General features: G+C 43.2%; 1 protein-coding gene across 1 annotated transcript in view; it reads left to right on the top strand.

Annotated features, from left to right (window-relative positions):
• The window catches only part of LOC311140973 (hemicentin-1-like), a gene marked incomplete at its 5' end in the record, with an annotated part of 80,531 nt that extends 69,621 nt beyond the window's left edge, over positions 1–10,910 (top strand). Inside the window, 12 exons of the mRNA XM_084176235.1 lie at positions 5,642–5,763; positions 5,901–6,141; positions 6,307–6,366; positions 6,609–6,728; positions 7,061–7,195; positions 7,347–7,466; positions 7,591–7,716; positions 7,832–7,960; positions 8,067–8,360; positions 8,610–8,729; positions 8,830–8,956; positions 9,261–10,910. Of these exons, the coding sequence (XP_084032361.1) occupies positions 5,642–5,763; positions 5,901–6,141; positions 6,307–6,366; positions 6,609–6,728; positions 7,061–7,195; positions 7,347–7,466; positions 7,591–7,716; positions 7,832–7,960; positions 8,067–8,360; positions 8,610–8,729; positions 8,830–8,956; positions 9,261–9,651 (1,985 nt within the window). The 3' untranslated portion in view covers positions 9,652–10,910. The remainder of the gene's footprint in view (positions 1–5,641; positions 5,764–5,900; positions 6,142–6,306; positions 6,367–6,608; positions 6,729–7,060; positions 7,196–7,346; positions 7,467–7,590; positions 7,717–7,831; positions 7,961–8,066; positions 8,361–8,609; positions 8,730–8,829; positions 8,957–9,260) is intronic.
• Positions 10,911–27,694: the final 16,784 nt, after the last annotated feature.

A 27,694-nucleotide genomic window follows, 5' to 3' on the forward strand; every position in this document is an offset into this window, starting at 1 on the left:
ATCAAGCCTGGTCTGATGGAGGGGGACCTGGGTGTGGTCGGCCACACCGGAGCTGGTTGCGTCCTGGACAACGGCGCCTACATGACCTTGTCCCAGATGACGACAGTGGTGGGTGCTTCACTGACATCCAGATACAGCACAGGACTCTGTGCTTCAACATCCGCAACTGTGCCACAGAGGAGGAGGAGAGGGAACATGTGCTGGAGGTGGAACGGCACAGGGCGGTGAAGCAGGCATGGGTCATAGAGCAGAGGAGGAAGGAGAGGAGGGCTCCAGGCTCTGGACAGAAAGGGAAAGGGGATACCTAGTCAGTTGCACAACTGAATGCATTCAACTGAAATTTCTTCTGCATTTAACCCAACCTCTGAACTCTCTGAATCAGAGAGGCAGCAGCTGCTCTCCACTGGACAGGTGTGACGGCTACTTCATCCTCTCCGTGGAGCAGTACCTGGAGTTCTCTGACAGTGCCAACAATATTCACTTCATGAGGCAAAATGAAATATGGAGGAGGTAACAGCGGCATCGTGCTTCACTACTGCCGTGGGTTCCCCTTCACCAAAGACGGTTTTTAGACATAATTTACAATGATTTGTTGTACTGTTTTTTTCCTAGAATGATGATGATAAATAAATAAAAAAAGACAACTGGCTTTAAAAGTGACAAATTATGGTATTTCGTTTCACCTGTGTTCTGATTGTTTTGTTTCGTCTGGGAATGAGTTGATCATTTGAAACGCTTGACTATCTTTCATTTACGAGTGACTTAGCTAGTTTATGTAATTTGACCTACTTTGTAAGCTGTTAGATATGCTGAATCTGAGATGACAGACGCCTTATCAAGTTCATTACCATATAATTAATCTTCATACATACTGTATGTATAACAGTGTCACGGTTAATAAGGAAGTGGTCAGATGATGCAGATGCTAAGCTACAGGACTGTTTTGCTAGCACAGACTGGAATATGTTCCGGGATTTTTCCGATAGCATTGAGGAGTACACCACATCAGTCACTGGCTTCATCAATAAGTGCATCGATGATGTCGTCCCCACAGTGACCGTACGTACATACCCCAACCAGAAGCCATGGATTACAGTTGTGCCGACGACACAACAGTGGTAGGCCTGATCACAGACAACGATGAGACAGCCTATAGGGAGGAGGTCAGAGACCGAGCCGTGTGGTGCTAGGATAACAACCTCTCCCTCAACGTGATCAAGATAAAGGAGATGATTGTGGACTACAGGAAAAAAAAGAGGACTGAGCACGCCCCCATTCTCATTGACGGGGCTGTAGTGGAACAGGTTGAGAGCTTCAAGTTCCTTGGTGTCCACATCACCAACAAACTATCATGGTCCAAACACACCAAAACATTTGTGAAGAGGGCACGACAAAGCCTTTTCCCCCTCAGGAGACTGAATAGATTTGGTATGGGTCCTCAGATCTCAAAAAGTTCTACAGCTGCACCATCGAGAGCATCCTGACTGGTTGCATCACCACCTGGTATGGCAACTGCTCAGCCTCCGACCGCAAGGCACTACAGAGGGTAGTGCGTACGGCCCAGTACATCACTGGGGCCAAGCTTCCTGCCATCCAGGACCTCTATACCAGGCGGTGTCAGAGGAAGGCCCTAAAAATTATCAAAGACTCCAGCCACCCTAGTCAGACTGTTCTCTCTGCTACATCACGGCAAGTCTAGGTCCAAAAGGCTTCTTAACAGCTTCTACCCCCAAGCCATAAGACTCCTGAACAGCTAATCATGGCTACCCGGACTATTTGCATTGTCCCCCCCACCCCACCCCATCCCCCTCTTTTACGCTGCTGCTACTCTGTTTATTATTTATGCATAGTCACTTTAACACTACCTACATGTACATATTACCTCAATTACCTCGACTAACCGGTGCCCCCGCACATTGACTCTGTACCGGTACCCCCTGTATATAGCCTTCCTACTGTTATCTTATTTTACTTCTGCTCTTTTCTTATTTTTTACTTATCTATTTTTACTTAACACTGCGTTGTTGGTTAAGGGCTTGTAAGTAAGCATTTCACTGTAATGTCTACACCTGTTGTATTCGGCGCGTGTGGCAAATATAATTTGATTTGATTTGGTGGCAACTTAATTGGGGAGGACAGACTTGTGGTAATGGCTAGAGCAGAATTAGTGGAATGGTATCAAATACATGGTTTCCATGTGTTTGATGCCATTCCATTTACTCAGTTCCAGCCATTATTATAAGCCATCCTCCCCTCAGCAGCCTTCACTGAACAGTGTTGTGAATTGCTCTCATTTCAGTTTATACAGTACATATCTCTCTGTGATCTCTTGAGAAATTGTAGTGAAAACTACTGTCATCTTTTGTGAGTACGAGACTCACTGGCATCTTGGATTTTGCTGCTTCCTGCTTATTTGACGTTCTGGTGGTACAATGGACTGTGTGGGTTTAGACAAATTAAATTGCATATAGCAAGTGCCTTTTTCATCTCGTTAATCCCATCTATAGAATTGATCACTGGAGTTACACAGAGCAACAGGAAAAAGTATTCATGCTGAACCTGTTCAGTATAATGAACTTTTTTTTTTACAAATTGCTTATTGTAAAATATAATGTATTATCCTGGTGGAGCTCCTTCCATATCATGAAAAGTGTTATTATTTATATCATATATTCACTGGACTAGAACGTAGAGCTTGCAGGGCAGACTATAGTGGCCTACACAAAGTGCTACATCATAGTGTAAATGCTGCAAATACCTCATGTTGTAATTCACAGGTATTACATTCATTGTACCTTAATTGTCATGATGCATTTACAAGGCTATCCTTACCAGTCCCTGTTCAGTTAGACAGAACTGTCCCAGTAGTAGAAATATCCGAGCTAGCAAGTCAATTGGCAGACAGTACAGTAGATAAGTCTCACTAAGTAATCCAAAAATCAAGAATTAGTTGTAAGAATCAATGGTTTGCGTGGTACAAAAAGGTGATAAGCTTGTAAAAAATGTCCATACATGTAGGACAAGGCACACTTAAAGTTTATCAAGTGGGTAGAAGTATATACTACATATCAGGAGTGGGAAATCAGAGCAGGGTGAAAAGCAGACAGAAGAGGACAGTGGGTATCTTACAAGAGCCTGAGTGTGTACTAGTTAAAGGTCAAATGTAGTAGAGGTGGAGGAGGATTTTTCAAAGAGAAATGCACACAGAGAGTAGAAATGCAAACAGACGCCTCACAGGTCCTAAACTGGCAGCTTCATTAAATAGTACCCGCAAAACACCAGTCTCAACGTCAACAGTGAAGAGGCGACTCCGGGATGCTGACCTAGGCAGAGATGCAAAGAAAAAGTCCAGTGTCTGTGTTCTTTTGCCCATCTTAATCTTTTCTTTTTATTGGCCAGTCTGAGATATGGCTTTTTCTTTGCAACTCTGCCTAGAAGGTCAGCATCCCGGAGTCGCCTCTTCACTATTAATAATAATATGCCATTTAGCAGACGCTTTTATCCAAAGCGACTTACAGTCATGTGTGCATACATTTTTACGTATGGGTGGTCCCAGGGATCGAACCCACTACCCTGGCATTACAAGCGCCATGCTCTACCAATTGAGCTACAGAGGACCACATTTGACGTTTAGACTGGTGTTTTGCGGGTACTATTTAAAGAAGCTGCCAGTTGAGGACCTGTGAGGCGTCTGTTTCTCAAACTATACACTCTAATGTATTTGTCCTCTTGCTCAGTTGTGCACCAGGGCCCTCCCACTCCTCTTTCTATTCTGGTTAGAGACAGTTTACGCTGTTCTGTGAAGGGAGTAGTACACAGCGTTGTACGAGATCTTCAGTTTCTTGGCAATTTCTCGCATGGAATAGCCTTCATTTCTCAGAACAAGAATAGACTGACGAGTTTCAGAGGAAAGTTATTTGTTTCTGGCCATTTTGAGCCTGTAATCGAACCCACAATTGCTGATGCTCCAGATACTCAACTAGTTTCAAGAAGGCCAGTTTTATTGCTTCTTTAATCAGCACAACAGTTTTCAGCTGTGCTAACATAATTACAAAAAGGGTTTTCTAATGATCAATTAGCCTTTTAAAATGATAAACTTGGATTAGCAAACACAACGTGCCATTGGAACACAGGACTGATGGTTGCTAATAATGGGCCTCTGTACGCCTATGTAGATATTCCATTAAAAATCAGCTGTTTCCAGCTACAATAGCCATTTACAACATTAACAATGTCTACACTGTATTTCTGATCAATGTGATTTTATTTTTATGGACAAAAAATAGCTTTTCTTTTGAAAACAAGGAAATTTCTAAGTGACACCAAACTTTTGAAAGGTAGTATATATAGTACCAGTCAAAAGTATTTTTTTTTTTTTTTTGGGACCATGTTAAATTATCATTGTCATTGCGCACACATTGATGTCAGATATGCACCTACCCCAATGCTCTGTTGCTGATGACTGGGATGAATGCAGGAGGAGATTTCCGGAGCAGGACAAGACGCCCTCTTTTTGACTGATGACTGATAGAAGGGCATGTACGAGATAGGCCTATCTGGTTTATATGATTATGATGGTCATAATGCTTCTTGACAGTGTCATAAAGTATATTTTGTTAGTCCAAGTAAAGTGACACAGGATGGTCATAATGCTTCTTGACAATGTCATAAAGTGTATTTTCTAGAAGTTATTTAAAATATGATGAAAAAAAACTCCTGAGTGGCGCAGTGGTCTAAGGCACTGCATCGCAGTGCTAACTGTGCCACTAGAGATCCTGGTTCGAATCCAGGCTCTGTCGCAGCCGGCCGCGACCGGGAGACTCATGGGAGGCGCACAATTGGCCCAGCGTCGTCCAGGGTAGGGGAGGGAATGGCCGGCAGGGATGTAGCTCAGTTGATAGAGCATGGCGTTTGCAACGCCAGGGTTGTGGGTTCAATTCCCACGGGGGGCCAGTATAAAAAAAATATGTATTCACTAACTGTAAGTCGCTCTGGATAAGAGCATCTGCTAAATGACTAAAATGTAATGACTGTAAAGAATTAATTACAACAAAAACAAAGGATTTAAGAAACAAACTTTCAAACGAAAGGAAACTTCTTGGCAGGGAAAAAACTAAATTGAATAAATGTGGGTTTTAACACTCTTATGTAGGTGTCATAACCAGCCATAAAATAATGCAATATATATATCATAACAGGTGTAAATATTTGGGTTATGTCAGCTGTTATGACACGTTATGACCGTGTCATAACGTGTTATGACACTGGGTTTCAAGTAAAGTGTTACCGTATACGGTATAACATATTTTGGGTAAATTAATTGATAGTACTCATTGGTGGTCCTATTAATGATATTCTCTTAGTTTGGTAAATGAGTCTGAGAGCGAAAAGGGTGTGATTGCCAAGATACATTTCTGTACGGGATACTGTGTAGACTGACGTTATGAAAACGCTTGACTGGATTTTCTACTCTGTACTTTGACCTAGTGGCATGTATTTTCTGTTAGTGCTCCAGGAAGTGGGTGTAAATAATGAGAAGTTAATATATTGGGTGTGGAAAGTTAATGTTCAACACGTTTTTGTATTTTTTATTTTATGAATCCCAGCTGTTTCTGAACGTTGTGTTTGTGTGTGTAACCAGGAGAGAGCCTTCGGTTGACCCATGTAGCCAGAGGTCTGGACTCAGAGGGGGTTCTCCTAATGGACATCGTTATCAACGGCTTTGTCCCTCCAACATTATCAACCTCCCATCTCAATCTGCAGGTGTGTAATGACCAACACTGTCATCCTAAGGCCAGCTCAAGTCCCTGACCGTGACTAACCATGACAGGCTATCTCTTAATTAAATATATAAAATATATAAAATATCTCTAATATGATAATTGCTTTGTGTCCTGCAGGAGTTTGATGAGTCGTACGTGCAGACGGGACCAGGGCAGCTGTACTCATGGTCGTCCCAGGCCTTCCAGAGAGCAGGCAGTCCCATGGTGCTGCGCTGTAACCACTCCATCATCTATGAGGGCCGAGATGAGCGCCAAGGGCCCCTGTTGCAGCTGCTCAAGGTGTCCCAGATGAGTGGCATCTACAGCATGTTCACTCTCAGTCTGGACTTCCAGATCACAGCCTCACTACTCCTACCAGGTCAGTGCTAACATAAGACAGACTTACACAAAACAGACAGGCAGACACTTGACTTTAAAATGATGTACTGTAGCAAACATGTTACATTTTAGTCATTGTAGTTGTTTAAATGTAAGTTGGGATTTAATTGGTTCATGGACTAAAGGTGGTGCTCTGAATGTTTAGATGGTGATGGAGAAACGTGCCCGAAAGGTTTTGTTCTGGATACAGCCTCTTACTGTGCTGGTATGTTTTTGTATACTTTTGCCTTCTGTGATTTTAAAATAAAATAAAAAAGCTAAAAAAAAGCAATGTATACCGGAGCAAATCATTAATATGAAAATAATCAAAATACCCTTTTTGGATTTACCAATATTATTTTGTATTGCAGTGTATTATAATGTATTACAACAATACTATTACAATGGATTACGGTAAAATGAACTCTTGCAGAAAATCTTAATAATCGGTAACTGTTGGATCGTTAGATGAGGATGAATGTGCTGCAGAGTCGCCCTGCTCTCATTCCTGCAACAATGTGATGGGTGGCTTCTCCTGTGCCTGTCCCTCCGGCTTCACCATCTCCCCAAAGACCAACACATGCCAAGGTCAGCCCCAGGAAACACTCTCACTGAATGCTGTACACTTTATCACACCATTTTATATCTCCTATTTAGATATGTCATTACATTAGGTGATCTGTCTGTATATGGCTCTGGTATCATGTTGATTTGTATGCTTTATCTAGAAGGCAATCTATTGTGACAGTTAGAAAAACATAAATATTTACATTCATTTAAATAGTCAGCTAGCTAGCGCACACAATATCTGGTTCTGGGTTCCAAGATTATCTGAACTGATATTATCGCTGTGAATGTATAAACACTGTTGTAGACAGTGTTCTTGTGTTTCACTTCACATTTGTGGTACCTCTCTGCAGATATTGATGAATGTGCCCAGGCTTCCCACATGTGCCACTACAACCAGCAGTGTGTGAACACGGTTGGCACATACCGATGCCAGGCTAAATGTGGACCAGGGTTCAAGCCCAGCACCATGGGAACCAGCTGTGAAGGCAAGTCTATTCACAACAAATGAAAAGTTTATTTTGGATATTCTTTCAGCCACTCATCAATTGAATGGAATACATGCTAGTCCATCCTATAAAAGGGTGCTGACTATAAGGCGTATTAGTAACAGAGTTAGAGCTGTGGTGTGTGTTTCAGATGTGGATGAGTGCCAGGAGTCGTCTCTCTCCCCGTGCCAGCAGCAGTGTCTGAACATCCTGGGCTCCTTCCGCTGTGCCTGCAACCCTGGCTACCAGCTCTCTGGCCACCGCTGTCTGGGTCAGTGGCCCCTGCAGCTCACTGATGATATTTTCAACAGAATCAAATGTTTCACACCAGCATCATATGGAAGCAGTACGTTAACTTATGCAATCTCTAACCCTTTATGCTTGTTTGTAAACAGACATCAACGAGTGCAGCAGGAATGTGTGCCCAGCTCACCAGCAGTGCCGCAACACAGAGGGAGGCTACCAGTGTTTTGACAGCTGCCCAGCTGGCATGAGAATGGGAGAGAATGGGGCCTGCGTGGGTAATAATTCATGCCTCTATTACTCTGACTGTTGTTGCATGCAGGTACACCTTTGTGGCATGATAATGATGATCCTACCATTAAGCCCTGTGTTTACCAACGTTGTGTGTCACAGATGTGGACGAGTGCCAGGATGGGAGCCACATGTGCCGCTACAGCCAGATCTGTCAGAACAGCATTGGGGGGTACGGCTGTGTTTGCCCCAGAGGTTACCAGTCCCAGGGGGTGGGCCGTCCATGCCTGGGTAAGATGCTTCATTTTAGCATAGACATGTTTTACTACACAAAACAATATGCTACTGTTCAATAAAATCGTTATAAGTAGTGTCTGAGTCTTGTTTTGCCTTTTAGACATTGATGAGTGCCTACAGACGCCGAGCCCCTGTGCCCACAAGTGCCGTAACGTGCCAGGCAGCTTCCGGTGCCTCTGCCCACCAGGCACTGTGTTACTGGGGGATGGGCGCTCCTGTGCTGGTCTAGAGAGAGGACAGGCCTTCTCCAACGGTACCCGCATCAGGGAAAGACTGCGCCCACAGCTGGTGTCATCGCTCGGTAGGCCCATCCTCTCACGGCATCATGGGGTTTCCCGCATTACCAGACAGAGCTGCCCCATAGGCTACACCAACCGAGATGGCACATGTGTCGGTGAGTGTCCCTCCCCCTAAAGTAGAATTCCCTTTGGAAGTATTTCCCAATATAAAGATGTTGTTATTAAATAATCCCAACCACCAAGGGTACTTTGGTTCTGTCATCTAATTGGCATCTGTGTTTGTGGACAAGATGGAGAAGAAGCTTCTCATTTTCCTTGAATGTCTGTAAGCAAAGGTCGCAAGCAAGGGAGTTTAGTCTGGTACCACTGGTGCCTACCTCATCATGTCATTGATCTCTGTACAGATGTGGATGAGTGCTTGCTGAGGAAGCCATGCCAACATGAGTGCCGAAACACAATAGGCAGTTTCCAGTGCCTCTGTCCTACAGGCTACCAGCTCTTACCCAACGGCAGGAGCTGCAAAGGTATGGAGAAAACATACAATACACATAACCACCCATCACGACTAGGTTTGCATTGCCAAGAACATACACAGGTACTGAGTTTCCTTTCTGATGCTTGCAGACATTGATGAGTGTACAGTACAAGGCATCCAGTGTGGACACAACCAGATGTGCTTCAACACTCGTGGAGGACATCAGTGTCTGGACACGCCCTGCCCTGCATCCTATCAGAAAGGAGGGAGCCCAGGGTAAGGAGCCTCAATCAACACCACTGTGTGTTGCAATATGTGGTTAGTTAGACAGATTGTTTCCTGGGTATTTTTTAAATATTGTAGTTACCGTAGTTACTTATCACACCACCATAAGGTCATTTTTGTGTAGTTAGCTATGTATGTAATAAGTCACTGACCATTGGTGCCACAAAACCATGAAGTGGTTGCTCTGTACAGTAGTTATGTATTGTATGTGTCACTGAACTTTAGAGCCAGCTGATAACCGACAGTATCAGTACCTCTGAAAGTGTAACAGTTGACTCTTCTCTCTCCATGGCAGGACGTGCTACAGACCCTGCTCTTGGGACTGTGCCTCAGGAGGTTCCCCTCTGCTACTGCAGTACAAGCTGCTGACCCTCCCCCTCGGCATCCCAGCCAATCACAACGTGGTGCGCCTGTCTGCCTTCTCTGAGGCGGGGGTGTTGCAGGAGAGAACATCCTTCACCATCCTGGAACAGGGCAGTGAGGGGGGGGCAGGGGTGGGGGCAGGGGGCCAGATGTTTGGCATCAGGGATGAGGCAGGCAGGGGCATCATCTTCACCCTACGGTCCCTGCAGAGGCCAGGACTGGTGCATCTGAGGGTGCAGGCCACCACCCTCTCCACACAGGGCCGCATCACATACCAGAGCATCTTCATCATATACATCTCCATCTCTAGATACCCCTACTGAGCTGAGCCCCCCCAGCTGGAGGCTGGAACTGACTGTGTTTTCCCCTAAGAGGCCACTGTCCCCTCCCTCAACCTCTGTAGAATCAGGCCCCCAGCCTGGAGGCCTGGGAGAATGAGCGTGCCAGCCAAGCCAAGAAAGCACTAATCATGAGACAAGGCAAACAATATTATCACTAAGGATTTCATGGATATTTTGACCCTTATCTGTGGTACAAACTAAACTGTATTGAAATGGATCTTAAACTGTAGGGACATGGTTTTGTCAAAATCTGTTCTGTTTTGTTGGATTTATTACAATGAACACGCCAAAGATGGTCCTATAGCATTATAATGGCGTGCAGGTATTTATATAGTGAAAATGCTACACGTATGCCAATATTATTTTATCTCAAGTGTTTTTCTATCCTTTTAAGTAATTGTTGTCACATGAACCAGCTATAAGGTGCTATTCTGAATGTACTTGAGTGTGTTTAACTTCATGGCCTTAGCTTCATCGAAGCAGTGAGCCATATGGCGTTTGTGTTGCAAGAACAAACAGATGAGAAAGCATTTCCTCCCCCGGCCTGGACTAAACCATCTTAAGCAGGAAGTAGAAGACAGTTTGAGTTTGATTGCTCTTATTGGACTCTGTGCTGAATGGAGTTGGCCTCCACTAGCAGGGCCACAACATGGACATCAGAGAAAATGTCCCTTTCTGCTTAATCATGTTTAGTCCATAGGCTGTAGTATTCTGATTTAGCCATCCATCTTTCTAAATGTGTTTCAAAGTTGAATGGTTAAAAACTATGGAGGGAGGGAAGCAACAAAGACATTGTGCTGAACAACAACTATTTATTGTTGAACCAAAAGTATACTCAGTGAGTAGTATGCATGCAAACACCCCAAAATGTGAACAACCACATTCAGTGGGTGTTTGTGAAACAGGAAAAGAGGAAGCAGACGAATATTAATAGAAAATTAATTAATAAACATGCTGAACAAATTCAAATACAGCAAAATCATGGCTGCAATAGTGCACAGTACATTTATTTTGAATTTCGACTGCTCCCTCCCTTCTATTAGCTGTATGATGAATTAACCAACATTTCAGTGTCACTGTATACACATGTAATGCCATCAAATTCATCAAAACATTTGTGTTATTGCAATTTTGTATTACTGTCCGCTTTGGTCATTGGTGGTAATGTACGTTAAATGTGTTTTAACTGTAAGTCAACCAATGAGAAAATGAAATTAAAGTATGCAATTTCTGCCACAATTATATTTGGACTGTTTCAGTTACCTGCAGCACTACCTCCAGGGCCGGTCCTTGTCATTCTGCCGTCCTAGTCGAGACCAAAAAATGCCCCCCACCCCTCACGTATTTTCCAGAGGTTGAACTTCGGTTCAATTTAGGTTCTGAATGAAAGCTGAAATTGTATTTTCCATATGTTTAAAATACATATTTTCCAGGACATTGAAAAGGCGTCTTTTCCGGATGTTGAAAAATACGTATTTTCCAGACATTGAAATAAGGTTAATTTTCGGTTCTGAATGAAAGTAGAAAATACTTATTTTCCGGATGTTGAAAATACATATTTTCCAGACATTGAAAATATGTATTTTCCGGATGTTGAAATCAGCCTCATTTTTGGTTCTGAATGAAAGTTGAAAATAAGTAATTTATAGACGTCTATGTTTGGGCCAAATCAAGGCTGATCCAGACCGGACAAAATCGGAACCAAACATAGCCGTCTATAAATTACTTATTTGGACCAAAAACCAATGTCAGTGGAAATCAAGGCCGGACCATACTGCACCAAAAAAAGACGTCCAAAAGGCATCGGCATCGGTCCGTGCTTACAAATGCAATTTTATGAATGCCCATCTGTGGTAAGCCTACCGTTTTGTAAAACACAAAAAAAATATGTCCAAAAGACGTTGGCTCGTGCTTACTGGGGTGTAGCCTGCCATGTCGGCCTGTTGTAGGCCCACGGTTTGTAAAACAGGCCGTTGCATTGGCTTTATTAGTCCAGATTCCTGTGACTAATCAATTTGGCTATTTAAGCTCTGAATATCAGCTACCGAACTTTATCAGGAGTTATCGTGAGCCTATTTGCAACTGAGTTCTACAGTTTGAACCCCTGCTGTCTCTGGCTCCACACCCACCCCGCCCAGCCATCTAGATGTGTGAAAGTTAGTGTATAAGCTAATGATCCATCATGTATGACATTCATTTCACATTTCCACAAACTTCAAAGTGTTTCCTTTCAAATGGTATCAAGAAAATGCATATCCTTGCTTCAGGTCCTGAGCTATAGGCAGTTCGATTTACATATGTCATTTTAGGCGAAAATTGAAAAACAGGGTCCGAACCTTTTTTTATTTGATTGAGCGACATTTACGTTAGGCTATTTGATTGGAGAAACCTGCATGGTGTAAAAAGTGTCAATCTCATTACATTGTCATACATTTTATATCCAGCCTGTTGGCTTAAGAAAAGTCCACATACCCTTTCTACCATATCCTATATCTGCTACATGATTTATGTTAGATTATTTTTTTGACGGAATGTTGGTGGAGCGCCGCAGCTCTCTCCAACAGCATCCTGGAGAGGCCCCTGCCTTTGACAAAGGGGGCACTGCTTATCACAGGGCGGCATCAGCGCTCACCTAAAAAGCCCATATGTGACTACCTCTTGGGTTCGACTTCAAACAATTTTATTTTGAAAGCAGAAAGTTCATAAAACTATTAAATTATTATGTTGACTTGAATCATGTTGATTTTAATATGATTTTTTAAAACATCAGACAGAGATATGGTTGAAATGAGTGGGCAGACAGAGAGAAGTAGTGATAGAGAGTATTGATGGGGCTGGGATGCACTCTGTGGATGATACATTATGTGCTGAAGGAGGCAGCATTACCTGATGGCAAAGACCAGCCTCTGGCATATGTTGATTTTAATATTTCGATGGAAATGTGTGATTTTAATCCATTCAAATGTATTGTCACGCTCGTTGACTGAAGACACGGACCAAGGCGCAGCGTGATAAGCGTACATACTTTTATTTAACGTACTTAACGACAAAAACAACAAACAAACGATACGTGAAGTCCTGAGGTTATAACACAACAAACCTTTACGGATCAAGATCCCACAAAGACTAGTGCAAAACAGGCTGCCTAAGTATGGTCCACAATCAGAGACAACGAGCTACAGCTGCCTCTGATTGGGAACCACCCTGGCCAACATAGATCAAACGATCTAGAACAAAAACATAGAAAAACTAAACATAGCAAATCCACACCCTGGCTCAACATTTAAGAGTCCCCAGAGCCAGGGCGTGACAGTACCCCCCCCCCCCCCCCCCCACCAAAGGCGCGGACTGCGACCGCGCCACACAAACACAAGAGGGTAGGGGCTGGGTGGGCATTCCGCCTCGGAGGCGGTTCCGGCTCCGGGCGTGACCACCACTCTCTCTCCACCCCCCCGTTGCGCCCCTGATCTGGTCTGGCCCCGCTGGCCGGAGCTGGACTGGACACCGGTGGAGCGGATTGCTCTGGCTCCGGAGTGGATCCGCTGACTGGAGTTGGACCGGACCCCGGTGGAGCGGATTGCTCTGGTTCCGGAGTGGAGCAGCTGACCGTTGCCGGACCAGGCACCGGTGGAACAGGCACGGGCCGTGCCGGACTGGACACACGCACCACTGGCTTGGTGTGGGGAGCAGGAACGGGCCGGACCGGGCTGACGACGCGCACCACTGGCTTGGTGCGGGGAGCAGGAACGGGCCGGACCGGGCTGATGACGCGCACCATTGGCTTGGTGCGGGGAGCAGGAACAGGCCGGACCGGGCTGACGACGCGCACCACTGGCTTGGTGCGGGGAGCAGGAACGGGCCGGACCGGGCTGACGACGCGCACCACTGGCTTGGTGCGGGGAGCAGGAACAGGCCGGACCGGGCTGACGACACGCACCACTGGCTTGGTGCGGGGAGCAGGAACAGGCCGGGCTGGACTGGGAACACGCACCATTGGCTTGGTGCGGGGAGCAGGAACAGGCCGGGCTGGACTGGGAACACACACCATTGGCTTGGTGCGGGTAGCCGGAACGGGCCGGGCCGGACTGTGGAGGCTTACTGGAGGTCTGGAGCGGAGAGCTGACACAACCCGTCCTGGCTGAATGCCTATTTCCACACAATATGTGTGAGGCATCAGCACAGGACGTACAGGGCTGTGCACTCGTACTGGCGCTACAGCACGTGGCACTGGCGCAGGATATACGGGACGGAGGAGGGGTACTGGAGGCCACGAGCATTGAGCCGGCACACCCCGTCCTGGCTGCATGCCCACCTTAGCACGACACGTGCGTGGTGCTAGCACAGGACGTACAGGACTGTGCCGGAACACTCGCGGCACAGTACGTGGCTCCGCCAACCACCCTTTTAGCCCCCCCAACATTTTTTATTGGGGCTGTCTCTCGGGCTTCCTCCCCGGCCGGTACCCTCTGCGTTGCCGCTGCTCCTCTCTGTAGCGCGCCTCCACAGTCTCCTCTCCTGCCTGGGCATTCACCTTTGCCCATGGCCCTTTCCCCGCGAATATCTCCTCCCAAGACCACCATTTGCCCACCTGCGACATCGCCATCTTCTCCTCCTGGGCACGCTGCTTGGTCCTCTTATGGTGGGATCTTCTGTCACGCTCGTTGACTGAAGACACGGACCAAGGCGCAGTGTGATAAGCGTACATACTTTTATTTAACGTACTTAACGACAAAAACAACAAACAAACGATACGTGAAGTCCTGAGGTTATAACACAACAAACCTTTACGGATCAAGATCCCACAAAGACTAGTGCAAAACAGGCTGCCTAAGTATTGTCCCCGATCAGAGACAACGAGCTACAGCTGCCTCTGATTGGGAACCACCCTGGCCAACATAGATCAAACGATCTAGAACAAAAACATAGAAAAACTAAACATAGCAAATCCACACCCTGGCTCAACATTTAAGAGTCCCCAGAGCCAGGGCGTGACATGTATTTACATACACATCGACAAAGGCATTATCAACTCAGGCTCCTTTGTTAAAAGATTAGAATGTACTGAAATACTTGTAGAGGGCAGGGGTATCATCTACATAGTTATTTTTCTGATAACTTTTGCATAATTCTGGACAGAAAATACACTGTATTGACATTATATACAATGGAAATGTATGTTACAGTATATCCCATATGCCAATGTAAGTACTAAAGTTCACAGGATAAAAGTGCACAATCTCTTGGAATAGATTAAGCAGACATATTTTCAGGGTTTTTAATTTGTAAGTCCTTCAGTTCCCCTCAAATTCAAACCCTTTCATTTGAAAGTGTGCAATTGAAAGATACTTGACAACTTACAACATTACAGTATTCTCTATATTCATAAACTTGAATATTTACATTGCAAAATTAGTAAAAATAAACCCATTTTTAGTTCAGTTGAACTGGAAGACTAATTTGTCTTGTACAATATGTACTGTATATCAACATAATTCTGTTTGTCTTTGCGCACAGGATATCACATGGTCAGGCTTCCTGGACAGGTTGTGCAATAATTTGGAACATGTAGCCTATTTGAATCATTATGGAACGCAGACCATATTTAGCAGTTTAAACCTGGAGCCTGGCACACGGTTCACGACAACTGGACCGTTGCCATCGCAGTTCCATGATTAGTGAGGATTATTAGGGTAGATTTATAGGACTACTGTTCAACCCCTAATGTACACTTCACCTTTCAATATTTCATGGATTGAAATATTGAATATGGCAACTTTAAGGATGACTCAAACCACTGTATTTTTGATTTACCAATATCTTTTGTGCATAAAGGCTCTCCAAAACTGTTTTTTTTATTATTATTCATAAGTTCTTTCCTAACCCTAAATAATATACAAGATCAGAGTATTTTAAACTCTACCAATTGGTGCTGAAAATTAGACAAATATGCGTGTATTTACATGGCTTTCTTTAATTGATGTACAAAAGCTGAAGAACCTACCCACATCCAGGTACTTTCCGCAGGTGCTGGAGTTGTAGGTGAATTCATTTAAAAATAAAAAGGGAAATACCGCACACTGCTGCTCATGCTCCCAGGTGATTGTATTTATAACAACGTTTCCACCCTCAGGCATCCATATCCTAGGTGGGGATGGAAGGTCCTATACAGTCAGGTCCATAAATATTTGGACATTGAACAAGTTATTATTATTTTAGCTGTCTACCACCGCATATTGGAGTTGAAATGAAATAATGAATATGAGCTGAAAGCTTTAATTTGAGGGTATTTACATCCAAATCAGGTGAACGGTGTAGGAATTATAGCACTTTTAAGGGACCAAAAGTAATTGGACAGTTGGCTGCTCAGCTGTTCCATGGCCAGGTGTGTGTTATTCCATTATTAGTTCATTTACAAGTAAGCAGATAAAAGGTCTAGAGTTGATTTCAAGTGTGGCATTTGCATTTGGAATCTGTTGCTGTTTACCCTCAATATGAAGTCCAAAGAGCTGTCATTGCCAGTGATGCAAGCCATCATTAGGCTGAAAAATCAAAACAAACCCATCAGAGAGATAGCAAAAACATTAGGTGTGGCCAAATCAACTATTTGGTACATTCTTAAAAAGAAAGAATGCACTGGTGAGCTCAGGAAGACCAAAAGGCCCGGAAGACCACGGAAAAAAACTGTGGTGGATGACAGAATAATTATTTCCCTGGTGAAGAAAGGCGTATTTTTTTACATTTATGTCATTTTAGCAGACGCTCTTATCCAGAGCGACATACAGTTAGTGCATACATTATTCTTTTTTCTTTTCATACTGGCCCCCCGTGGGAATCGAACCCACAACCCTGGCGTTGCAAACGCCATGCTCTACCAACTAAGCTACCTCCCTGCCGGCCATTCCCTCCCCTACCCTGGGCCAATTGTGCGCCGCCCCATTGGTCTCCCGGTTGCAGCCGGCTACAGCAGAGCCTGGATTCGAACCAGGATCTCTAGTGGCATAGCTAGCACTGCCTTAGACCACTGCGCCACTCGGGAGGTTACTTACACAGTATCTGTGTCAAGGTCAACAATAAAGAGAAGACTTCACCAGAGTAAATACAGAGGATTTACCACAAGATATAAACCATTGGTAAGCCTCAAAAACTGGAAGACCAGATTAGAGTTTGCCAAAAAACATTTAAAAAAGCCTGTACAGTTCTGGAACATCATCCTATGGACAGATGAGACAAAGCTCAACTTGTACCAGAATGATGGGAAGAGAAGAGTATGGAGAAGGGAAGGAACTGCTCATGATCCAAAGCATACAACCTCATCTGTGAAGCATGGTGGAGGTAGTGTTATGGCATGGGCATGTATGGCTGCCCATACTGCGAAAGCAACCCAATACTTTTTTAAGGCAAAGAAGTGGAATGTTCTGCAATGGCCAAGTCAATCACCTGACCTGAATCCAATTGAGCATGCATTTCATTTGCTGAAGGCAAAACTGAAGGCAAAATGCCCCAAAGAACAAGCAGGGACTGAAGACAGCTGCAGTAAAGGCCTGGCAGAGCATCACCAGGGAAGAAACCCAGCATCTGGTGATGTCTATGGGTTCCAGACTTCAGGCAGTCATTGACTGCAAAGGATTTGCAACCAAGTATTAAAAAAATAAAAATAAACTCACAATTTAATTTATGATTATGTTAGTTTGTCCAATTACTGTTGAGACCCTAAAATTGAGGTGCTATGTATACAAATGATTGTAATTCCTACACGGTTCATACAATCATTTTGACTATTGACCATTTCTACATACAGTTTCACGTACAATTGTGACTCATTTATCCACCCCAGCACAGGACAAAGATTTAAGATAAAAGGCCTGATTACCTGCATGTCCACCAATGTTGTTAACATGTTGAAATGTCCCTGTGGTCTGTCTTACATATCGAAAACCTGTAGAAGCCTTAAGACCCGGATCAGTGAGCACCGCAGCAATATACGGACAGGTGAGACAAAAATCCTGGTTGCTGTTAATTTTGTACAAGCTGGACATCCTATTAGTTCTCTGAGATACATTAGAATAGAAATGGTCAAGATGTCACGCAGGGGAGGGGACATTGAGAAGAAACTTCTTAACTCGTGACATTCCTGGATTACTCATTATATTAATATAGTATTCTGCGATTGTGTCAGCGATTGTGTCCGGGATTGTGCCCGGAAAGTTGATTGCACCATCTACAACACCCACAGGACCTGGAACTAATATGTAATCTAAATAATGATACACATTCACAAACAGTAATCGTACACATGAATGTCAAATGGAAATTAATGTTCAGTAAATTGATAATTGCTGAATAATTGGCAGAAAACTTTACATCCTTTAAAAACATAGGGTCTAAGCCACTTTTGTATTTACTACATATGTAATTGTTTTAAGATAGTTATAACATGGACCATGTAGTATTTTAAGACCCCTGGGGATATCAGAAACAAATATTTAATTTTGTTTTGATGTAACATTGAATTTGTCTTTACTGCTATTAGCCCATAGAAACACACTGAATAACACACCAAATACATGGCAAAAAAAAGAGAGGACAAAAATAATTCAGAAGGAAACATGGTATGAAGTGTCTGAAATGCATCAGTGAGGTATTGGAAAGCTCAGGAAAACATCAGGGACGATCATAATACAATAATTGTGTATGATATTCTATGTAGAAAAACTCCATTCAATTTTACCACACAGTAATTTTGTTCTGAGTTGGGATGTGGACTTGGCTAGGGGAAAACAGACGGTTGTTCATATGAAATAGGCCAAGAAACAAAAATTACAAAAGAATGTCAAAATCAGATTTCCATCATCAAATCAATAGTCCTGATTTTCTTAAAGTGTTGTCAACATTTTGAACCAGGTCCTTTTCAAATTCCCACAGCTTTTTGTCCACAAGCAGTTGATCTTTAGTGAGGCTCCCTTGTAGGGGAACTCTGACGTGCACTAGCCGACACACATCAGGAGGTACCCAGAAGGTCTCCCCTAATGTCTTCAGCACAGAGTGAACAGACGTCTGTACTACACGTCTAGGGTTGACAATCAGCTTGGTAGGGTTGATAACAGCTTCTCTCGAGGGTTCTCTGTAAATATGCTCCAGGATATTGATCCCTGGAATTTCCCTCCATTGTGGTAGTTTGAACTTGCCACTGTTTTCGTGTTGGTTTTTGGGGAAGATGTGGTTCTCGATGAGGAAGACTCCTACTCTGGGGTGCTGGTGCTGAAGGTCCTCCATCAGTAGCTGCAGATTGGCATGTTGGTAAGGCATGACGATCTCATCAATGTCATGAAGAAGTACATACATCAACTGGTACATGTATCTATCGATGCATTCATTCAGAGTGGTCAGCTGCCCACAGTAGTGGAGATCCCCTTTGTCCTCCTCAAACCTCCAGCCTTGGGAAGGGTTGAGGAACTGGTCAATCGGCCATTCTACTTTTTTTATTTTTTATTTAACCTTTATTTAACCAGGTAAGCCAGTTGAGAACAAGTTCTCATTTACAACTGCGACCTGGCCAAGATAAAGCAAAGCAGTGTGATAAAAACAACAACACAGAGTTACATATGGGGTAAACAAAACATAAAGTCAAAAATACAACAGAAAATATATATACAGTGTGTGCAAATGTAGTAAGTTATGGAGGTAAGGCAATAAAAAGGCCATAGTGCAAAATAATTACAATTAGTATTAACACTGGAATGATAGATGTGCAAGAGATGATGTGCAAATAGAGATACTGGGGTGCAAATGAGCAAAATAAATAACAATATGGGGATGAGGTAGTTGGGTGGGCTAATTTCAGATGGGCTGTGTACAGGTGCAGTGATCGGTAAGGTGCTCTGACAACTGATGCTTAAAGTTAGTGAGGGAGATAAGAGTCTCCAGCTTCAGAGATTTTTGCAGTTCGTTCCAGTCATTGGCAGCAGAGAACTGGAAGGAATGGCGGCCAAAGGAGGTGTTGGCTTTGGGGATGACCAGTGAGATATACCTGCTGGAGCGCATACTACGGGTGGGTGTTGCTATGGTGACCAATGAGCTAAGATAAGGCGGGGATTTGCCTAGAAGTGATTTATAGATGACCTGGAGCCAGTGGATTTGGCGACGAATATGTAGTGAGGACCAGCCAACAAGAGCGTACAGGTCACAGTGGTGGGTAGTATATGGGGCTTTGGTGAAAAACCAAAGCCCCAGTATGCCCTCTACCCTATAGTGAACTAACACTGGTGGGGGCAAGGGCAAGTTGCAGCGGAGGGTGCAGAGCTGGTAACCGGGGTCGTGGTAGCCAGGTGGAAAGCATGGCCAGCCGTGGCAAAATGCTTATTGAAATTCTCGATTATTGTAGATTTATTGGTGGTGATAGTGTTTCCTAGCCTCAGTGCAGTGGGCAGCTGGGAGGAGGTGCTCTTATTCTCCATGGACTTTACAGTGTCCCAAAACTTTTTGGAGTTAATGCTACAGGATGCAAATTTCTGTTTGAAAAAGCTAGCCTTTGCTTTCCTAACTGCTTGTGTATATTGGTTCCTAACTTTCCTGAAAAGTTGCATATCGCGGGGGCTATTCGATGCTAATGCAGTACGCCACAGGATGTTTTTGTGCTGGTCAAGGGCAGTCAAGTCTGAGGAGAACCAGGGGCTATATCTGTTCTTAGTTCTGAATTTTTTGAATGGGGCATGCTTATTTAAGATTGAGAGGAAGGCACTTTTAAAGAACAACCAGGCATCCTCTACTGACGGAATGAGATCATGCCAGGACGGATTGCAGATGTCTTGAAAAAGAAGGGTCAACACTGCAAATATTGACTCTTTGCATAAACTTAATGTAATTGTCAATAAAAGCCTTTGACACTTATGGAATGCTTGTAATTATACTTCAGTATACCATAGTAACATCTGACAAAAATATCTAAAAACACTGAAGCAGCAAACTTTGTGAAGACCAATACTTGTATCATTCACAAAACCTTTGACCACGACTGTATACAAAAAATGTTTTATGTTATGTTATGGTTGGTTTGGTTTTACTGTGACTTGTTGTAGGCTCCTAAGTGGACCATAAGGTTAAAAACCAAACCAAACTTAAGAAAAAATTAAATAAAAAATAAATAAATAAAAAATAAGTCACTCCGCCAAAGTGTCTCTTTGTGACATAAATTGTGACAAAAAAAAAACAAGAATCGACAGAAGAAAGTTCATTTGTAGTTCTTAACATATTTAGGGTGTTTTTTACTCACTTTTTGTCTCTCCCACAATGTTATTCCTCTCTCCTACAGCGTCCATCACAATTACATGCACATGGCCAATTATGCAAATTAGGTGATTACGTCATTTAGCGACTTTTAGGACAGCTAATAGCTACTTTCCTTACTGAGGAGTTGGCAACACTGTAGTGGCAGTTTTATCTAGTGGAAACCCAGAGCAACAGAGTCTGGAAATTTTAGACTATGGATGCAGATACAATAACAGTTATGGGACAAGATTGAAGATAACTCGATTCCATTTTTGCAACAATGTCTTCAAAACAAGTACTAAAAATGTACTAGCAAACTAACTTAGTACATTAGCTATCACACTTGCATAAAAAAGCAGTGTCAAATAATGAATTTTGACTATCGTAGCGCTGCATTCATGGAAAAAAAACTTGCCTTTGGCATGCATTCAGTCCTTTGCCCTTCTGACTCCTATACTAGCTAGCTAGCTAATAACATTAATGGGATGGCCCCAGACCACGGACAACCTCGCTGGTGCACCTGCCTGAATTGCAGGGAGACTCCTGCACCTTACAACACACAACTGCTGCCATTTCACCACTGCAATATTACATTTATTGGTAACACTTTACTTGGTCATAACCATGTCATAATATGTCATAAGAGCTGGCATAACTTGTCATAACCTGTCATAATATGGTCATAACACTGTCTTTAACCATATATTTACACTTGTTGTTACATATATTGCGTTATTTTATGGCTGGTTATGACACCTACATAAGAGTGTAAAAACACACATTTATTCAAATGTGTTTTTTCCCTGCCAAGAAGTTTCCTTTCGTTTGAAAGTTCACTTATTAAGTCCTTTGTTGTTGTAATTGTCAAGGCGTCAGTGTAATGCGGTAGGCGAAGTCAGGCGCAGGACACAGAGCTAATCAAAAGGCGTACTTTACTCGAAGGTAAAAGAATGAACAACAACCTCCACGCAGGGAGGGAACAAACCCACACACTAACGACAACCAAAACATGAACAAACACGCACAACACACAGTGTGAGACAGAGGGTTAAATAGGGAAGACAAACTACATGATGGCAAACAGGTGTGACCAATTAAGACAAAACAAGTCGAACATAGATACAGTGGGGAAAAAAAGAATTTAGTCAGCCACCAATTGTGCACGTTCTCCCACTTAAAAAGATGAGAGAGGCCTGTCATTTTCATCATAGGTACACGTCAACTATGACAGACAAATTGAGAAAAGAAAATCCAGAAAATCACATTGTAGGATTTTTAATGAATTTATTTGCAAATTATGGTGGAAAATAAGTATTTGGTCACCTACAAACAAGCAAGATTTTTGGCTCTCACAGACCAGTAACTTCTTCTTTAAGAGGCTCCTCTGTCCTCCACTCGTTACCTGTATTAATGGCACCTGTTTGAACTTGTTATCAGTATAAAAGACACCTGTCCACAACCTCAAACAGTCACACTCCAAACTCCACTATGGCCAAGACCAAAGAGCTGTCAAAGGACACCAGAAACAAAATTGTAGACCTGCACCAGGCTGGGAAGACTGAATCTGCAACAGGTAAGCAGCTTGGTTTGAAGAAATCAACTGTGGGAGCAATTATTAGGAAATGGAAGACATACAAGACCACTGATAATCTCCCTCGATCTGGGGCTCCACGCAAGATCTCACCCCGTGGGGTCAAAATGATCACAAGAACAGTGAGCAAAAATCCCAGAACCACACGGGGGGACCTAGTGAATGACCTGCAGAGAGCTGGGACCAAAGTAACAAAGCCTACCATCAGTAACACACTACGCCACCAGGGACTCAAATCCTGCAGTGGTAGACGTGTCCCCCTGCTTAAGCCAGTACATGTCCAGGCCCGTCTGAAGTTTGCTAGAGTGGATCCAGAAGAGGATTGGGAGAAAGTCATATGGTCAGATGAAACCAAAATATAACTTTTTGGCAAAAACTCAACTTGTCGTGTTTGGAGGACAAAGAATGCTGAGTTGCATCCAAAGAACACCATACCTACTGTGAAGCATGGGAGTGAAAACATCATCCTTTGGGGCTGTTTTTCTGCAAAGGGACCAGGACGACTGATCCGTGTAAAGGAAAAATGAATGGGGCCATGTATCGTGAGATTTTGAGTGAAAACCTCCTTCCATCAGCAAGGGCATTGAAGATGAAACGTGGCTGGGTCTTTCAGCATGACAATGATCCCAAACACACCGCCCGGGCAACGAAGGAGTGGCTTCGTAAGAAGCATTTCAAGGTCCTGGAGTCTCCAGATCTCAACCCCATAGAAAATCTTTGGAGGGAGTTGAAAGTCCGTGTTGCCCAGCGACAGCCCCAAAACATCACTGCTCTAGAGGAGATCTGCATGGAGGAATGGGCCAAAATACCAGCAACAGTGTGTGAAAACCTTGTGAAGACTTACAGAAAACGTTTGACCTGTGTCATTGCCAACAAAGGGTATATAAGAAAGTATTGAGAAACTTTTGATATTGACCAAATACTTATTTTCCACCATAATTTGCAAATAAATTCATTAAAAATCCTACAATGTGATTTTCTGGATTTTTTTTTCTCATTTTGTCTGTCATAGTTGACGTGTACCTATGATGAAAATTACAGGCCTCTCTCATCTTTTTAAGTGGGAGAACTTGCACAATTGGTGGCTGACTAAATACTTTTTTTCCCCACTGTACATGGATCGGTAGCAGCTAGTACTCCGGTGACGACGAACGCCGAAGCCTGTCCAAGCAAGGAGGAGGGGCAGCCTCGGCAGAATCCGTGACAGTAATGAATTCTTTACAGTCATGTTTTAAAAAAAAATCATATTGTAAATAATTTGCAGAAAATATACTTTATGACACTGTCATGAAGCATTATGACCATCCTATGGCACTTTACTTGGACTAAGAAAATACAATTTATGACACTGTCAAGAAGCATTATGACCATCATAATCATATAAGCCAGATAGGCATATCACATACATGCCCTTATGTCAGTCATCAGTCAAAAAGAGGGTGTCTTGTCCTGGCCCTGAAATCTGCCCCTGCATTCATCCCAGTCATCAGCATGATGCAGAGCATTAGGGTAGGTGCATCTGACATCAATTTATGCTAAATTACAATGCTAATTTAATATGGTCAATTTCAGAAAATGTTATATTACATAGACATACTTTTGACAAGTGGGCTATGGTGTAGTGGAATGTTTTGCCTTGTGTGATAGATTTTGTGGGTTTTGAAACTCTTATGTAGGTGTCATAACCAGCCATAAAATAATGCAATATTTGTTTACAATAGGTCACTGGCATGACACAAATATATGTGTCATGCCAGTGTTATGACCATATTATGACAGGTTATGACAAGTTATGTCAGATGTTATGACATTATGACATGGGTGTCAAGTAAAGTGTTACCCATTTATTTATTACCAAGTATGTTTACATAACAGGTGAACACTATTAACAAATACACTGTAGTTTATTCTTCATTTAGATCCCAGTAAAGAAAAAGTTTTTTTGTGAATTTTACCTTGGTCGTGGTGATATCAGTTCAGTAATTTACCAGTTCAGTACTTTATCAGAATGTTTCCCTTACACTTTGTTTTTAATATTTTTAGAAGGTTACAAAGCCTAACTTGTATTCTTGTTTATCTCCCTAATAAAACAATATTTTTTTGTTGACCAACTTTTTGTTTCATTTTGTTACAGGTACAAAAACATTCAAAGACATTTGAAATATCTTCACACCTAGAAGAGCCCCCAGGCTTCCGTCATAACGGTCAATTTTGAATGACGAAACAAAATAATTATAGGGGCAGTTTGGTAAAACTAGTCTGGGGTAATAATTACATAGCAGACGTTCTATAGTAATACTAGTCCCGTGCGAATAAGGCTATAGACTGGAGGGAGGAGGGAAAGCAGACCGCGTACATGAGTATGTGATTCTGGAAGGACTCCAGCTCAGATGTACAGTATACCTAGATCAGGCTTGGTCTATTCCAGTCCTCGGGGGCCTGATTGGTGACAGACATTTGCCCAAGACCCAGTTAACACACGACTCCAATAATCAACTAATCATGATCTTCAATTTAGAATGCAATTCGTTTTATTTTATTTTATTTTATTTATTAGGATCCTCATTAGCCGACGCCAATGTCGACAGCTAGTCTTACTGGGGTCTGACGCATAACAAAAAAGACATTACAGACAAAATACTTTACAATTTACATACAGTACCAGTCAAAGGTTTGGACACAACTACTTATTCAAGGGTTTTTCTTTATTTTTACTATTTTCTACATTGTAGAATAATAGTGACATCAAAACTATGAAATAACACATATGGAATGATGTAGTAACCAAAAAAGTGTTAAACAAATCAAAATATATTTTATATTTAAGATTCTTCAAAGTAGCCACCCTTTGCCTTGATGACAGCTTTGCACACTTTTGGCATTCTCTCAACCAGCTTCATGAGGTAGTCACCTCGGATGCATTTCAACTAACAGGTGTGCCTTGTTAAAAGTTAATTTGTGGAATTTTTTTCCTTCTTAATGCGTTTGAGCCAATCAGTTGTGTTGTGACAAAGTAGGGTTGGTATACAGAATATAGCCCTATTTGGTAGAAGACCAAGTCCATATAATGGCAAGAACAGCTCAAATAAGCAAAGAGAAACGACAGTCCATCATTACTTTAAGACATGAAGATCAGTCAATCCAGAACATTTCAAGAACTTTGAGTTTCTTCAAGTGCAGTCGCAAAAACCATCAAGCGCTATGATGAAACTGGCTCTCATGAGGACCGCCACAGGAAAGGAAGACCCAGAGTTACCTCTGCTGCAGAGGATAAGTTCATTAGAGATACCAGCCTCAGAAATAGGCAATTAACTGCACCTCAGATTGCACCTCACAGAGTTCAAGTAACAGACACATCTCAATATTAACTGTTCAGAGGAGACTGCGTGAATCAGGCCTTCATGGTCGAATTGCTGCAAAGAAACCACTGCTAAAGGACACCAATAAGAAGAGACTTGCTTGGGCCAAGAAACACGAGCAAAGGACATTAGACCGGTTGAAATCTGTCCGTTGGTCTGATGAGTCCAAATTTGAGATTTTTGGTTCCAACTGCTGTGTCTTTGTGAGACGCAGAGTAGGTGAACAAATGATCTCCGCATGTGTGGTTCCCACCGTGAAGAATGGAGGAGGAAGTGTGATGGTGTGGGGGTTCTTTGCTGGTGACACAAGCTCCTGAGTGGCGCAGTGGTCTAAGGCACTGCTGCTAACTGTGCCACTAGAGATCCTGGTTTGAATCCAGGCTCTGTCGCAGCCGGCCGCGACCGGGAGACTCATGGGCGGCGCACAATTGGCCCAGCGTTGTCCAGGGTAGGGGAGGGAATGGCCGGCCAGGATGTAGCTCAGTTGATAGAGCATGGTGTTTGCAACGCCAGGGTTGTGGGTTCGATTCCCACGGGGGGCCAGTATAAAAAAAAATGTATTCACTAACTGTAAGTTGCTCTGGATAAGAGCATCTGCTAAATGACTAAAATGTAACTGTCTGTGATTTATTTAGAATTCAAGGCACACTTAACCAGCATGGCTACCACAGCATTCTGCAGCGATACGCCATCCCATCTGGTTTGGGTTTAGTGGGACTATCATTTGTTTTCCAACAGGACAATGACCCAAAACACTCCTCCAGGATGTGTAAGGGCCATTTGACCAAGAAGGAGACTGATGGAGTGCTGCATCAGATGACCTGGCCACCACTATCACACGACCTCAACCCAATTGAGATGATTTGGGATGAGTTGGACCGCAGAGTGAAGGAAAAGCAGCCAACAAGTGCTCAGCATATGTGGGAACTCCTTCAAGACTGTTGGAAAAGCATTCCAGATGAAGCTGGTTGAGAGAATGCCAAGAGTGTGCAAAGCTGTCATTAAGGCAAAGGGTGGCTACTTTGAAGAATCTAACATCTAAAATATATTTTGATTTGTTTAACATTTTTTGGTTACTACATCATTCCATATGTGTTATTTCATAGTTTTGATGTCTTCACTATTATTCTACAATGTAGAAAATATTAAAAATAAAGAAAAACCCTTGAAAGAGTAGGTGTGTCCAAACTGAACATTGGATACCAGCCTGGATGTGTGTAACACTAGTTGTTCCCTTGACTCCCCTCATGGGTGCCAGTGTCACCTCCACCACATTTGAAAAGACGTGAGGCGAGAGGGACAAACCGAACGGGAGTACCAAAAACTTGTAGGCTACCACCTCGTAATGGAATCTCTGGAACTTTCTGTGACTGGGGTACATGATAGTGGTGAACCAATCGCCGGGACGCACGGACCGTAACAGCCGCTGGTTTGTGAGCATCTTGAACTTGCGAACTCTAAGATGTTTGTTCAGGGTACGCATGTCTAGAATGTGGTGTAAACCCCCGTACCTTTTTGGAACCAGGAAATACCGACTGCACCAGCCGTCCTGGGCTTCAGCCATAGGAACCACTCGTACTGCCTGTTTCTGGAAAAGGGAGGATATTTCCTCCTGTAGTACTGGCGCTGAGGCCAGGGGAACAGTCGACAGGATGATGCCGCAAAAACATGGGGGGCATACAATGAATTGTAGCCTGTACCCCAACGTCACTGTTCGCATTACCCAGGGCGGCACTGCGCATGTGCACCATTGGTCGGAACAGGCGTCGAGTTTTCTGTAAAGGATAATCTGAGGACGCATTCTCCAGTC

Source organism: Coregonus lavaretus, assembly GCF_964263955.1.
Source record: "Coregonus lavaretus genome assembly, chromosome: 14".
Taxonomy (NCBI): Eukaryota; Metazoa; Chordata; class Actinopteri; order Salmoniformes; family Salmonidae; genus Coregonus; species Coregonus lavaretus.